At 44.6% G+C, this 11,336-nt stretch overlaps 1 protein-coding gene across 1 annotated transcript in view; it reads left to right on the top strand.

Moving 5' to 3' along the window:
- The first annotated feature begins 6,030 nt into the window (after positions 1–6,030).
- Positions 6,031–11,336, top strand: part of HECTD2 (HECT domain E3 ubiquitin protein ligase 2) — a 45,114-nt gene continuing 39,808 nt past the window's right edge. The window contains exons 1-2 of the mRNA XM_009641911.2: positions 6,031–6,181; positions 7,285–7,304. Coding sequence (XP_009640206.1) covers positions 6,031–6,181; positions 7,285–7,304 — 171 coding nt within the window. The remainder of the gene's footprint in view (positions 6,182–7,284; positions 7,305–11,336) is intronic.

Raw genomic sequence — 11,336 nt, forward strand, 5'->3', positions numbered from 1 at the left:
TGGCCCTCATCGTCTTTTCATGAACAATTTACCAAACCTTCTTGGTTTTCCCCTGGTTTAAGCACATCCAGCTCTCCACGTGACCACACAAAATGCTGCTGGAAACACCGGGCCAGGGGAGTGGTGGGATTGACAGCAAGTAGCTGGAGCATGGAGAAGGGTGGACAGCTTCTTTCAAAACCAGAACTGGTTTATGCTACCTGAAAGTGTTTGTGAACCTACAGGCACTGCTGAGTATCAACAGGATGAGTAACCTACCAAAAAACCCCAGCTTCTGTTAGTATCACTTGGAGAGAGGTATGGAAGAAATTCTTGGGAGCTAGAAAGCTCTGGCATCAACCATGGTGTTTCCTGAGGGGAAATATTATAAATGTGACCTGGAGTTCATGGCAGCAGAGGAGACACAAAAATCTTCTGGCCAAGGTGTGCTCCTACAGCCCATTCCCTCCGACGGCTCAGCTCCGGGAGAGGTGTGGAGCTGCCACTGCCGCACACGGCCTGGAGCACACACAGCGAGCACAGAGGACACACTCAGAGCTCTGGACTGGACCGAGTGTCCCAGGGAGCCGTGCCAACATCTGAGGGTGTGAATGCCGGGCGCCATGGCCATTCTGTGCTGCTCCCTAGCCCGTCCCTTGGCTTCCCAGAACCTTCCAAAGGACAGTACAGTGCTAAAGAAACACCAGCTCGTGCCTGCCCAGCAGCTGCAGATGATGTGAAGATCCCTGCATTCACATGGCTCTAAGACATGGTCCAGGCAGACACTGACATAAACACAGATTCTTCTGCCTGTGTCTTTCTGGGCTGTCTCATTTCTATGCACATTAGGAAAAAAAGCAATCTCTAAATTTGAATATATATTTTCAATAGCAAAGGATTGATAAAAAAGAATCCATTGTGGGTTGGCATTTTTAATTTTTTTTACTTGTAAAATGAATTTAACATTTTGAAATTATTAAAAAAGATTCAGATTTGAACCACACTGAGGGTTGCTTTTTTTTTAACAAACATGACTTGTTTCCACCTCCAGGTCTGCAGAGTTAAGAAAATGGCTCCCTGAGTTCTCTGTAAATAAGCTTTTAGAGAAATAATTCACAGAGCACACAATGACCAGAAAACATATTTGCTATTTCACAAGGACAGCTGTAGCAGGAGGGGAGGAGACTTCCTGACAAGGTTCCCTCAAATGATGACATGAGACATGTGACCTTCCTAATTGTATAGCGGAGCATTTGGTGGACGAGCAACCTCCTGCTGGCAGGATTTCAAAACCCGACCATAAATTAGTTCTTATCCACAGCTGTCTGAAACCCAAAGAAATCAGCTCAGGTTCTTTACATTACTTCGTTCTGACAGGAAGGACTGAAATGTCTGCAAGTCATGAGTCCTGTGGGTGTGTGTTGTTAAATCTTGGCTACTAAATAGAGCTTAATATTGTATCATTAGTTATTATTTTGATACAGCTGAATGTTATATGGAGTAAATTCTAAAGGAGAAATTACTGGTGGAAAACCTTTAAAAAGAGGGATAGCCAACAAGTGTTGAAATTTGACCATTCCTCAGAGGAAAAAAAAAAAAAAATTGAGTAGTGAGTATATTGTATTATGTATGAACAAATGCTTCAAGCTTATAATCTTGAGACTGGTCTTTATTCATAGTTGGGTCTAGTTGGATTCAGTGGAATAAAAGGATCTAAACTTAAAAATATTTGTCTGTAACCGTTGTGGCAAATTCTCTTTGTTTGATAAACAGATGGAGCATGCCTCCCCAGGAGGGGTGGAACAAAGTAGTAGTCATGCGCGCTAACTTGTATTGGCACAAGTGCTTCTACCAAGAGTAAATTGCTCACTGGAAAAAATACAGCTATGAAGTTGAAGATCATGATAAGTAAGTAAGTTCAGTTGAAACCTGATCACAATCTTTGCATCCTGTAAGTATTCTTAAAACTTAGAAAATTAACAAAAACCTACACATCACAGCATGAGGCACTCTTTATTTACATTTAAACGTGCTTGCAAATAATGAGTTGGTTGGGGTTTTTTTTTGCCTCCGTTTGTTACAAATGGAAACTTGTGCTGGAGACAGACCTCTGCCTCAGAAGGACCTCCCCAGCTTTGTTGTCTCTCCCATCCTGGTTTCAGGGTGAGTACCAGAAGTAGCAAAAGAAAGCGAAGGGGGTGTACGTCGTGTTTACGCTGATCTGCCCTCTCCTGCAGCTGTTGGCAAGACATTCTGCGTGAAAGGTCCTGTGTTTGAGAATCTCCTGGTTTTATTTTGCAGTCTAGCAGAACTCAGGTCTATTAACTTCAGGATGTGCAAAATGGAGCAAATGGGTGCGCCTGTGGATATATATTTGGGTTGGTTTATTCTATGAGAGGCAGGTTTTTTTACCATTTGAACAGCGTTGTATATCACTGAACATAAGTGATCTATACTCTTATAAGCTTTCTGAATTGTGATGCCTCAGGCTTTGATACACATACTCCATAAATATTACGGTGGATGTAGAGCTATTGCCTGCAGTGATTACAGCAGAGGAGGAGGTCGCTGTAATCACGGGGAGGAGTTTCTCCCTTGTCTCAATGGGAGTGTTAGGCACCCTCCACCATGCTGAGGATTTTGTCCTCCCTTTCACCATCATCATTTTCAGTAATGTGTTTACTTCAGGTGTCTTCTCAATTTTTTTTTTCTTTATGATGAATCTGTAAGGATAGTTCTGTTTCACCAAAAATGACTGTTACTTATGCCTGTTTCTAGGGCACACCGTCCTTGCATTATTACTCCGGTGTGATTACTTGTTTTCTTATTCCTCACTGTTCAGGACTGCCACACTGGAAAATGGAGGACAGAGGGAGGCGATCCAGTAAGCTTTTATACAGCTGAAAGAGCCAGAAAACTAAAGCATCTGCAACCACTGCATAAATAAGCCATTTGACACCTTTAAAAGCTTTAACATACTCTATTTTTGGAATAAAACTAGCATCTGCACTGACAGCTTACATGCCAAGTTTCAGCTTGATGCAAATTTGAAAAGTCCTGAATAAAAACTGCTAAAAATCAGGAGTGTATAAACACTACCTGATCCTAACTGACATTCAAAATAGACAGTAGTTAAGCTGCGGTATTTATATAGTACACGACTTCATACCCTGGAAAGATAGAAAGTAATCTCCTTCTTTAGAAGCGCTTTGCTGAGTATACGATTGGGTCACCTGAAAGGTTATTATAAATAGAACTACTTGGCTGAATACAAATGACATTATAACTTGGCGCCACTGTCTTGGGAAGGAGCCTGTACTCCTGCAGCGCCCTCCAGCAGATCAGACACCTCTATACTCAATAGCAGTAAATTCTGCAATATCAGCTGAAAACAGGGGGGCCTGCGTTATAAGCACAGCTGGTTCCCTCCTTCCCCTGTGGCCAGCTCAGCCCCTCGGAGGCAGCAGGGCCATCCTCGCCCAGCTCCCCCTCCACATGCCGCTGGAGCGGGCACCCCTGCTCACCCCCGTCCAGGCTTTGTGGCACGGGCAGGATCTATACACACCTCTGTCACCTCTTCTGCTCGACAGAGGGTTCACAGGGAGCTCTGCAAGACCTTTCTTCTGCCCCTTTTTTTTTTCTGGAGAGGTCAGGCAGAGCAGTGTGGGGTAGAAGACTGGGATGAGTCTATTTAGTCACTCAGATTGAAAAGGAAAGTGATGTCCTGCTTACACTAGCAGTGCTGGCCAACAAAGCCAGGAGCTGAAGCCAGTCTCAAGAAAAACACTTCCAGATTTATCTTCAGTAGATGGAGTTTTCAGTTTAAAGAATTGTAATAATTTATACAGGGATCTGGTACAGTCATTCATTTTCAGCTCTCTTATTTATCTATGAAAACTGTTGTGTAACTACAGGATTCTCTGCTGCCTTACTGTGTGTCTTGGGGACTCCAGTGAGTGTGACCCTATTAGAGATTATGTGGAGGTGAAGATATTTGGGAAAAATGTTGGAATACTTTTTTCTTTAAGGAGAATAAGTGCAGGAAAAGTACAAAGGGGAAACATTTCTTGAAAGATAATTGTTCAGGAAGAGGTCAGGAATGTCAACCCTATTATCTAGACCAATGCTTTGCTTTTATACAGTTTCTTCCATTAGAGTCAAACACTGTGGTGGATTTTTTTATACAGGGATTCTGTCTGGGGCAAGGGCAGAAAATATGATTATTCACCACTTGGTGAACATTTCCTCTGACGATGACAGAAGCAAAACAGCATTATTTGTTCATTTAAGTAAATTCAGTTGCCATTACATTAGTTGTGTTTGCCCCCCTTCTTCAGTTCCACCCACACCGAGGGGAGGTTTTGTGTTGGAAAAGGAGGTTTTACTAGAAGAGACGTTGTTTAGGAATGAACCAGTTTGCGGTGAACATGAGTATTTCTGTGAAAGCAATATCCATAAAACATATTTAGATCTTATTTACTTACATTTGGGCTTTTTTTTTTTTTTTTTTAAGCCCTTGGGGAGTACACTAGTGCAATCTGGACAGGATTGCCCTGTCTGCAGCTGCATGCCAGCCATTCGGGGTGTGCGCAGCACAGGGGCGCCCTTAGCACCCCGGGCGATCCCATAAGAGCTTCTGGTGCTCTTGGAAAATTATGAGTTGTGTATCCTGCTGCCTCTTGCTGGTACACAGGGAGCTTCTGGTGTCACAGTCCATGTTGACTGAGGATATATTCTGAAGGCCACTGTCTTCCCACAAAGCTGCTGTGAAGCCTCAGGTGTGCTCCTCAAAGGTATGGTGAACATACCAGTATGTACAGCTGATGGGCCCATGCTGACACTCCAGCACACTTTGGGGTCTTGCTGGGAGTTTTTCTCTCCCTTCTGTGGTTTTGGTCTGTGGCTGCCATAGCACAGCACATGTTCCTTATCTCTGCTCCCTCCCACTGCTACTCTGGGCAAGCTGTTAAAGGCAGCCAGTGGGTCTAAGCAGTGTCCAAGGGGAAATTTGCAACTGATAGCAATGTGGGAAATTGAAGAAAATCTTGTGAAAGTGGCAGTGTTGGGTTTGGAACTGATGGTGTTTATGGGAGGCAGGGGAGAAAGCCCTGGGACACATTTTGAAATTACTGACTTTCTCAAACAACTGTTACCCTGAGCAGGGAAGAAAGGAAAATAAAACAACCCTGGAAGAGGGAAGGCTGAGCCTGGGAAAGCCAGGTACCTTCCTGTTTGACAGAGCGGCCACCAGCTACCACTCAGCCAGGTGCTGAGCTGGGGCACATCGGGGCCCTCGCTACAGATCTGCAGGTGGTTCTGTGCCTGGCTCTAGCTGCACGTGAGGAACAGGATTTGGGGAGAATCGTCCTCAGGGCTCACTCTGCTGCAGGAACAGCCCTGCAAGTACCCAGCAGAAGGAGAGGCTCCTCCTCCACTTTGGGTTCCCATGGGCTTGTAGCAACAGATTAAAAGCAGAGCTGGTTTATCTTACAGACCAGCCTGAAAAGTGTGGCAGGAAAGGAGCAGATTCGTTGGCAAGAACAGTACGGTTCAGTCGGTGGGGGCAGTAGCTGCCCAGCCCTCTGATTTCGTATGTCCGCCAGAGGCTTTTCCTCCTTGGAAGATATTCAAGACCTCTGTAAGTTGTTCAGACATCTCTCCTGTTTGTAGAAGTAGGCTATCATCTTTTCAAGAAAAAAGAAACACAACGAGAACTAGCTAACCGAGGTATCGGACAGAGCAAGCACTCTACCCATCCCAATTAGACATTACAAAGAGAATACCACATACTGCATGGAAGATGTGAAATCCTCAACAGTCTTCAAGCTTCCAGCCCTTAAACCTGCCAAAACGATCATACGGGATAAAGTTAATCTATGCCATTTGTCCTATCAGTTTCCAGGACACTGATGTGAATTATTGTATAGGCGACCCGATCCCACATTTATTCTTCATAAAGCTCGAAATCGCAGAGTTTCTGTGACGCCCACCATGTCTGTGAGCTAATACGTAATGCTCAAACGCCAGGAACCAGGCGCACAGCCGTGCGCGATGCTGTCGCAGCCGAGGTCGGCTCCCTTCCCGGCTGAAACCCCCGCCGTGCCGGCGCTGGAGGGAGCTGCAGCCCCGGTTACCGGCGCCTTTACCGGCGCGGCTCCCTCCGGCCAAGCCCTCTCAAGCAAAGAGGATGAGCATACCGAAGGTATTTACATTTCACCCCTCGCTGTCGCTTCAGTTCAAGAATGTTCTCTTTTTAAAGAACTCAGGCTAGTTAACCTGTAAGTAAGCAAAGACTTGCAAAGCCATGCTAAAGAGAAATCCTAATTCTAACAGTATTTTACAATTGTATAGGTCATATCATGACAAAGGTACCGAAGCAACTTTCTGAATTAAACATTATACACTGCCTTTTCGTTTGAACCTTCTTCGGCATGGCATACTCGTTTCTTATTTCCAGTTTGAATAGAAATTGGATAAAATTCTGTGTCTAATATTTGCCTCTATCTCAATTAAAAATAATTTCCAGATCAGACATGACAAAGAGAGAGGGTTATCTCCTAGCCTTAACTTTTGTCCCTTGCTGTACCTTGGGCATGATCATGCTACTGTTATATCTTGTAAGAGTTTAAGTGGTTAACTGAAGTTTAAAGATTGAATAACCAACTTTCTGGAGAGAAAAAATGGAAACCTTAGTAAAAGTTGCACGGTCACTAAGTTCATTCTCTTAACTTGATGACTTCTTCTCTTGCCGTGTCTCTCTTCTAGTGTTTGGATACACTGTGTTATCACAGATAACCTCACTCTGGCCGTCACTAAAATAGAGCCATAGCGTTTCTAAAATAGAAGCTAATGATTTCTTTCAACTCAAAAGTCCTGTTCCATGGCAAGGGGTAACACAATATTCAGCTTATTCAGGCAGACAAAAAAGAATTAATCGCTACCCTAAAAAATCAACTGTTGCCTAGGCACCAGCCTCCATGAGCCTTTTACATTTAGCTGGTACAGATGTTCTATGGCACCAGTCAGTGATGACAAGGAACCCAAAATGCGAATGTAATGATGCAGATAAGACAGAACTGCTGATTGCCTCTTCCTTCTCTGTACTAGGAATGCCCAAGCAGATGCATCCCATCTGATGATGCACCTTCAATCAGAAGAGAAAGAGAAAGATATAATTGAGTATCTGCCAAGGCAAAACAACAGCTGGGCAACTTGCATGTAAGTGCCTCAGATGAATTAGCTGAGGAGTTCTTTGCACCACTGTTCTAAATGTTTATAAACTCTTTAAAAAATGGGCTTTCCAAGTACTGGAGGACAGCCAAGAGGTAAGTGAGAGCTATAAATTAGTTCATCTAATGTTTGTCATAGGGGAAATAATGTGGACTTAGCTCAGGAGAGTGTGAGCGCACCTTGCACGTGTGCTCCTGGAAAAGAGGAAGCTTTTCTCTCTTGCAGATGGAAGCATATGATCCAGGGACTGAAAGAGTACGACAAGCTCAAGTTTGACGTTATTTCCTATTCCCAGCAAGAATAATAAACATAACTGGACTAGCTTGTAGGCAGTGGCAGATGGATTCACAATCATTTGGATTCTTTATGACAAAATTCCCCAAATTTATACCTTAGTCCAACTTCAAGGGAAACGGACGGCTGCCAGTAGGGGAGGTCAGATGAGACTGGGGTCATCCCTTACAAGCTCTGAGGCTGTGCAGTCTCAGAACAGCCATGACTTGTGGGCAGACATGAACTTCCATCTTCCCTAATGGGTGATGCGGGCAGGTGGCACAGGAAGGCAGAGCAGCCTGGGAGCTCGCTGGACAGGCAGTCCAGAAGTTATGCAGTCTCTGATTTTGATGATTCACATGGCAAGTGCGGCAAGCTCTCCAACTGAGTCGGCAGAGTACTAGGTGGATTTCGGTGGCATCTTGCCCGAGTTCTGCTAAAAGGTCACTGGAAAAGATGCTTCTTTGTAAAACATTTCCATTTCAATGAATCAGGTCTTTCTGTGGAAACTGAAATGTTTTGCCGAAAACCTGTTGTGTTGGAAAATTCCCAATCATTTATCTCTCTCCTACTCCCATAGAGAGGAAATGGGTTGTCTCCAGCCTTTGCTTCCCCTTGCAATGTTTCAGCCATCCTGTGCTTCCCCTTGTGCCCACTCAGGGTCCGTCTCACAAAGCACACATCTGCTCAGTGGCCTAAATATTTTGTACTGGGAAGTGTACGAGATCTTCAAACAGTAAGAAGAGAAAGGAACAGTACTACTTGATAAAAGAGAGAGGCACGGTACAGCTGTGTGATGAGAGCGCATCACCAGCTGACCAGGAAAGACAGCCTACCTTTTCTAAAGGACACAGGTCACTTCAATTCCTGAAATGCCAGTTTGCACCAGAGATCTTTGATATTCTTTGATTGCAAACACTAGTAAAGCATTTGAGGCCCAGGGAAAAACCCATGATGGGCCAAACCCACCCTTAATGTTACTGAATTAAACCAGGGCTGATTTTGGCTATAGCTGCATTTGACTTCTGACTGCAGAGGAACATGTGAGCTACACTCAATTATTTGTCATGAAAATACTAGCCAGGGCATTTAGCCCTTTTTATTTTTTTCATTTGTGCATCACTCCCAAATGCCAGTCTCTGTGAGTGCATCTATTACTTGTAAGCATTTACTAATGATTTGTGAACAAATGTTAGCGTTTGGTTTGTTTCCATCTGTCATTCCTAGTGGCAGCCTGTGCCTGGCCACGTCATTGCACAGAGATGTGCCGTTGACTTTTTCCCCTTCCTGACAACTCAAACTCTTTGGATAGAAGAAATGTGTTTGTGAACAATTTTAAAATAAGTTGTCAAGAAGGTCGTCTTCTGGTTGAAAGGATCAACACCCTGCTAAGGCAGAATTGTTCCCCCATAAGTACAGGAACATATGTTCAGGGTCACGTACTGCCTGTGTCCCCCCCCGCAGGCATTCAGGGGTGTTACAGCAGTGTACGTATGCTTATCCGTGCCAGCAGCGTGGCGTGCCAGCATGGGGTCCCACCCAGGCTGCAAACTCGTCCAGCAACCAGGGTGGATGTGTAGGCCCAGGCAGGATGTACGTGGCATGAGCAACAGGTTTTGATTGAACTTCACCTTTCCCATAGTCACCAAAAAATACTGTGAAGTAGCTGGCACTATGTGATTTGAGATTTTTAAGCAGCTCAGAAGAGATTAAAAAAATCAAGGAAAGGGTCCTTGGAAGGATAAAGAAGGGAACATAGTAACAGTTGAGGATGGAAAAGTAACCACCGAGGTAAGCAAAAGCATTATCAGCCTCAAAGAACTGGAAATATTTATGAAAGGTGATGCGAACAAAAAGCCTGCAAACACTTTCAAAATAAAGGCATTGAGTGTGCAGGGCCCTTTGTCAAGGCTCCCAGGCCACCTGGCCAATGAATTCGTGACGTCTTGTAAAATGGCAGTTGCATACCTCTGTTTAGTTTTGCAAAATTTATATGTTGCATATCCCACAAATCTTGTCTGTTAGAAGACAGTCTTTCTCCTGTTTTCTGACTGTTCCATTGCCCGCCACCCTTGTTTATCACTTTGGCAACAAATGATTGCAGGGTTTACATGCATTGCCTCATTACGTGCAGCACCGCTGCACCCACCGAGCATCCATCCATGCTAGCAAATTGAAAGGCCGTTTAGACATGCCGTTCCCAGCTGTGGTTACATCTTCGACTGCCATGTGGAGCTATGAATTACATTGAAATACTTTTAGTTCCAAACCCTAGGCACCCGATGTATGCTACCTTTGTTAGAAGTCGGAAAAGGTGTTTGCTTCTCCTACAGTATGTGGTCCTTCTACTGTCTTATAAAAATAGGAAGAGATTTTTTTAACAGTACTTTTGTGCCTATTTTCATAATTGTCACGGGTCAAAATATTCACATGAATTATTTTAGTTCAACAGAACACTTCAGCTTCAAATAGCACAGGACAGTATGGACAGTAAAAATTGATGCCTTTGATGTTGCATTAGCTTGTTGTGAAATAATCTCGGTAGAAGGCTATTTCAGTGGTTTTGAAGCTATCGAAAATTGGGCCTTCGAAGCTCAGTGGAACTGGGGAAAAAAAAGCATTATGAATTTGTTTGTATACTCGCCTTCCTACATTTCTATTTCCCTTTGCTTCATCTCTCTCTGCAGGCTCAAGGGAGCAGATCCTTCCATCTTCCAGGTTGGCACAGCTCCACAAAACAGCTGTGCCAATTACTTCCCACTGGGGACTGCCACTGGGTGTATGTATAGCTGCTTGTACTGAAGTGGTTGCAGTTACTATCATTATGTTATTTCTTGGCACGGAAAGGAAAAAGATGAGTGAGTATTTGGGGGGCTTTGTTTAAGTGCAGCAGGCCACTTACTCATGCAAACCACTGAGAGCAGCTGGGAAGTAAGCACAGCGAGGAGTGAACTTTCTGGAAAACCAGCTCTCACATTTAACTTGGTAAGTAAGGAGACAAGGCAATTTCTTAATGAAACCTAATAAACTCCAGCTCTGCCTGTTCCTTCAGAAACGGAAAGCATTTTTCAATCTGTTAGATTAACAGTGCAGTACCTATTATGCCCTTGCGTTTATGCAGCTTACAGAGATCTTTACCCCAGCTCCAACCTGCAGGAGCTACGTGTGTAATGCCAGCGCTGAGAAAAGCCATCGCGTGGTTTACCTCCGTCTGAAAAACAATTTTGAAAAATTGTTTCAAGTGGTCTGTAGCGCTATTCACACTCCTTTGATCCTGAAGCTGGGAGAGGAACTCTTCTCTAGCCACAAAATTAGAGGGGTCTGAAAGCAACTTGTTTTGTCAGGCAGCTAATGGTTTGAAGGGCTTTGATTTTACATAGCTTAGCGTGCACAAACATGGCACCCCTGGCAGGCGGAGGGCCCCCCATGCCTCTGCGGACCAGGCCAAGCAGTGGCTCAGTACCCCACAGACAAGTGCTGTATTACATCTAGTCTAGGTGTTGTATTGCAACCAGCACAGCATAGCACATCTTCTGAAGATGATTTTTTTTTTTTTGTTATACGTATATATTATTACAGCAAAGCTTCAGCAAGGCCAGGCGACCGCCCAGAGGCTCGGACATCAGGTATTGCCTCAGGCTTCCCCAGACCTGTCCAAACAAGGGCCATCGCACAGGCCCTGCCACCGCTCCGGCTTCGCCAGTGAAGCAGAGACAGGACGAAGCTTTTACGCTTCATTTCTGTCTTTTCCTCGTTGAGAGTGTGACTTGAAGCGCTGGGGAAGGTGCTGTGAGGCGACAGGGCGGCGCCAGAGGTGCCACCGGCAGCACCGTCCCTGCGGCGGCGCAACACAC

The sequence above is a fragment of the Egretta garzetta genome, unplaced genomic scaffold (genome assembly GCF_000687185.1).
Source record: "Egretta garzetta isolate BGI_Z169 unplaced genomic scaffold, ASM68718v1 scaffold56, whole genome shotgun sequence".
Taxonomy (NCBI): Eukaryota; Metazoa; Chordata; class Aves; order Pelecaniformes; family Ardeidae; genus Egretta; species Egretta garzetta.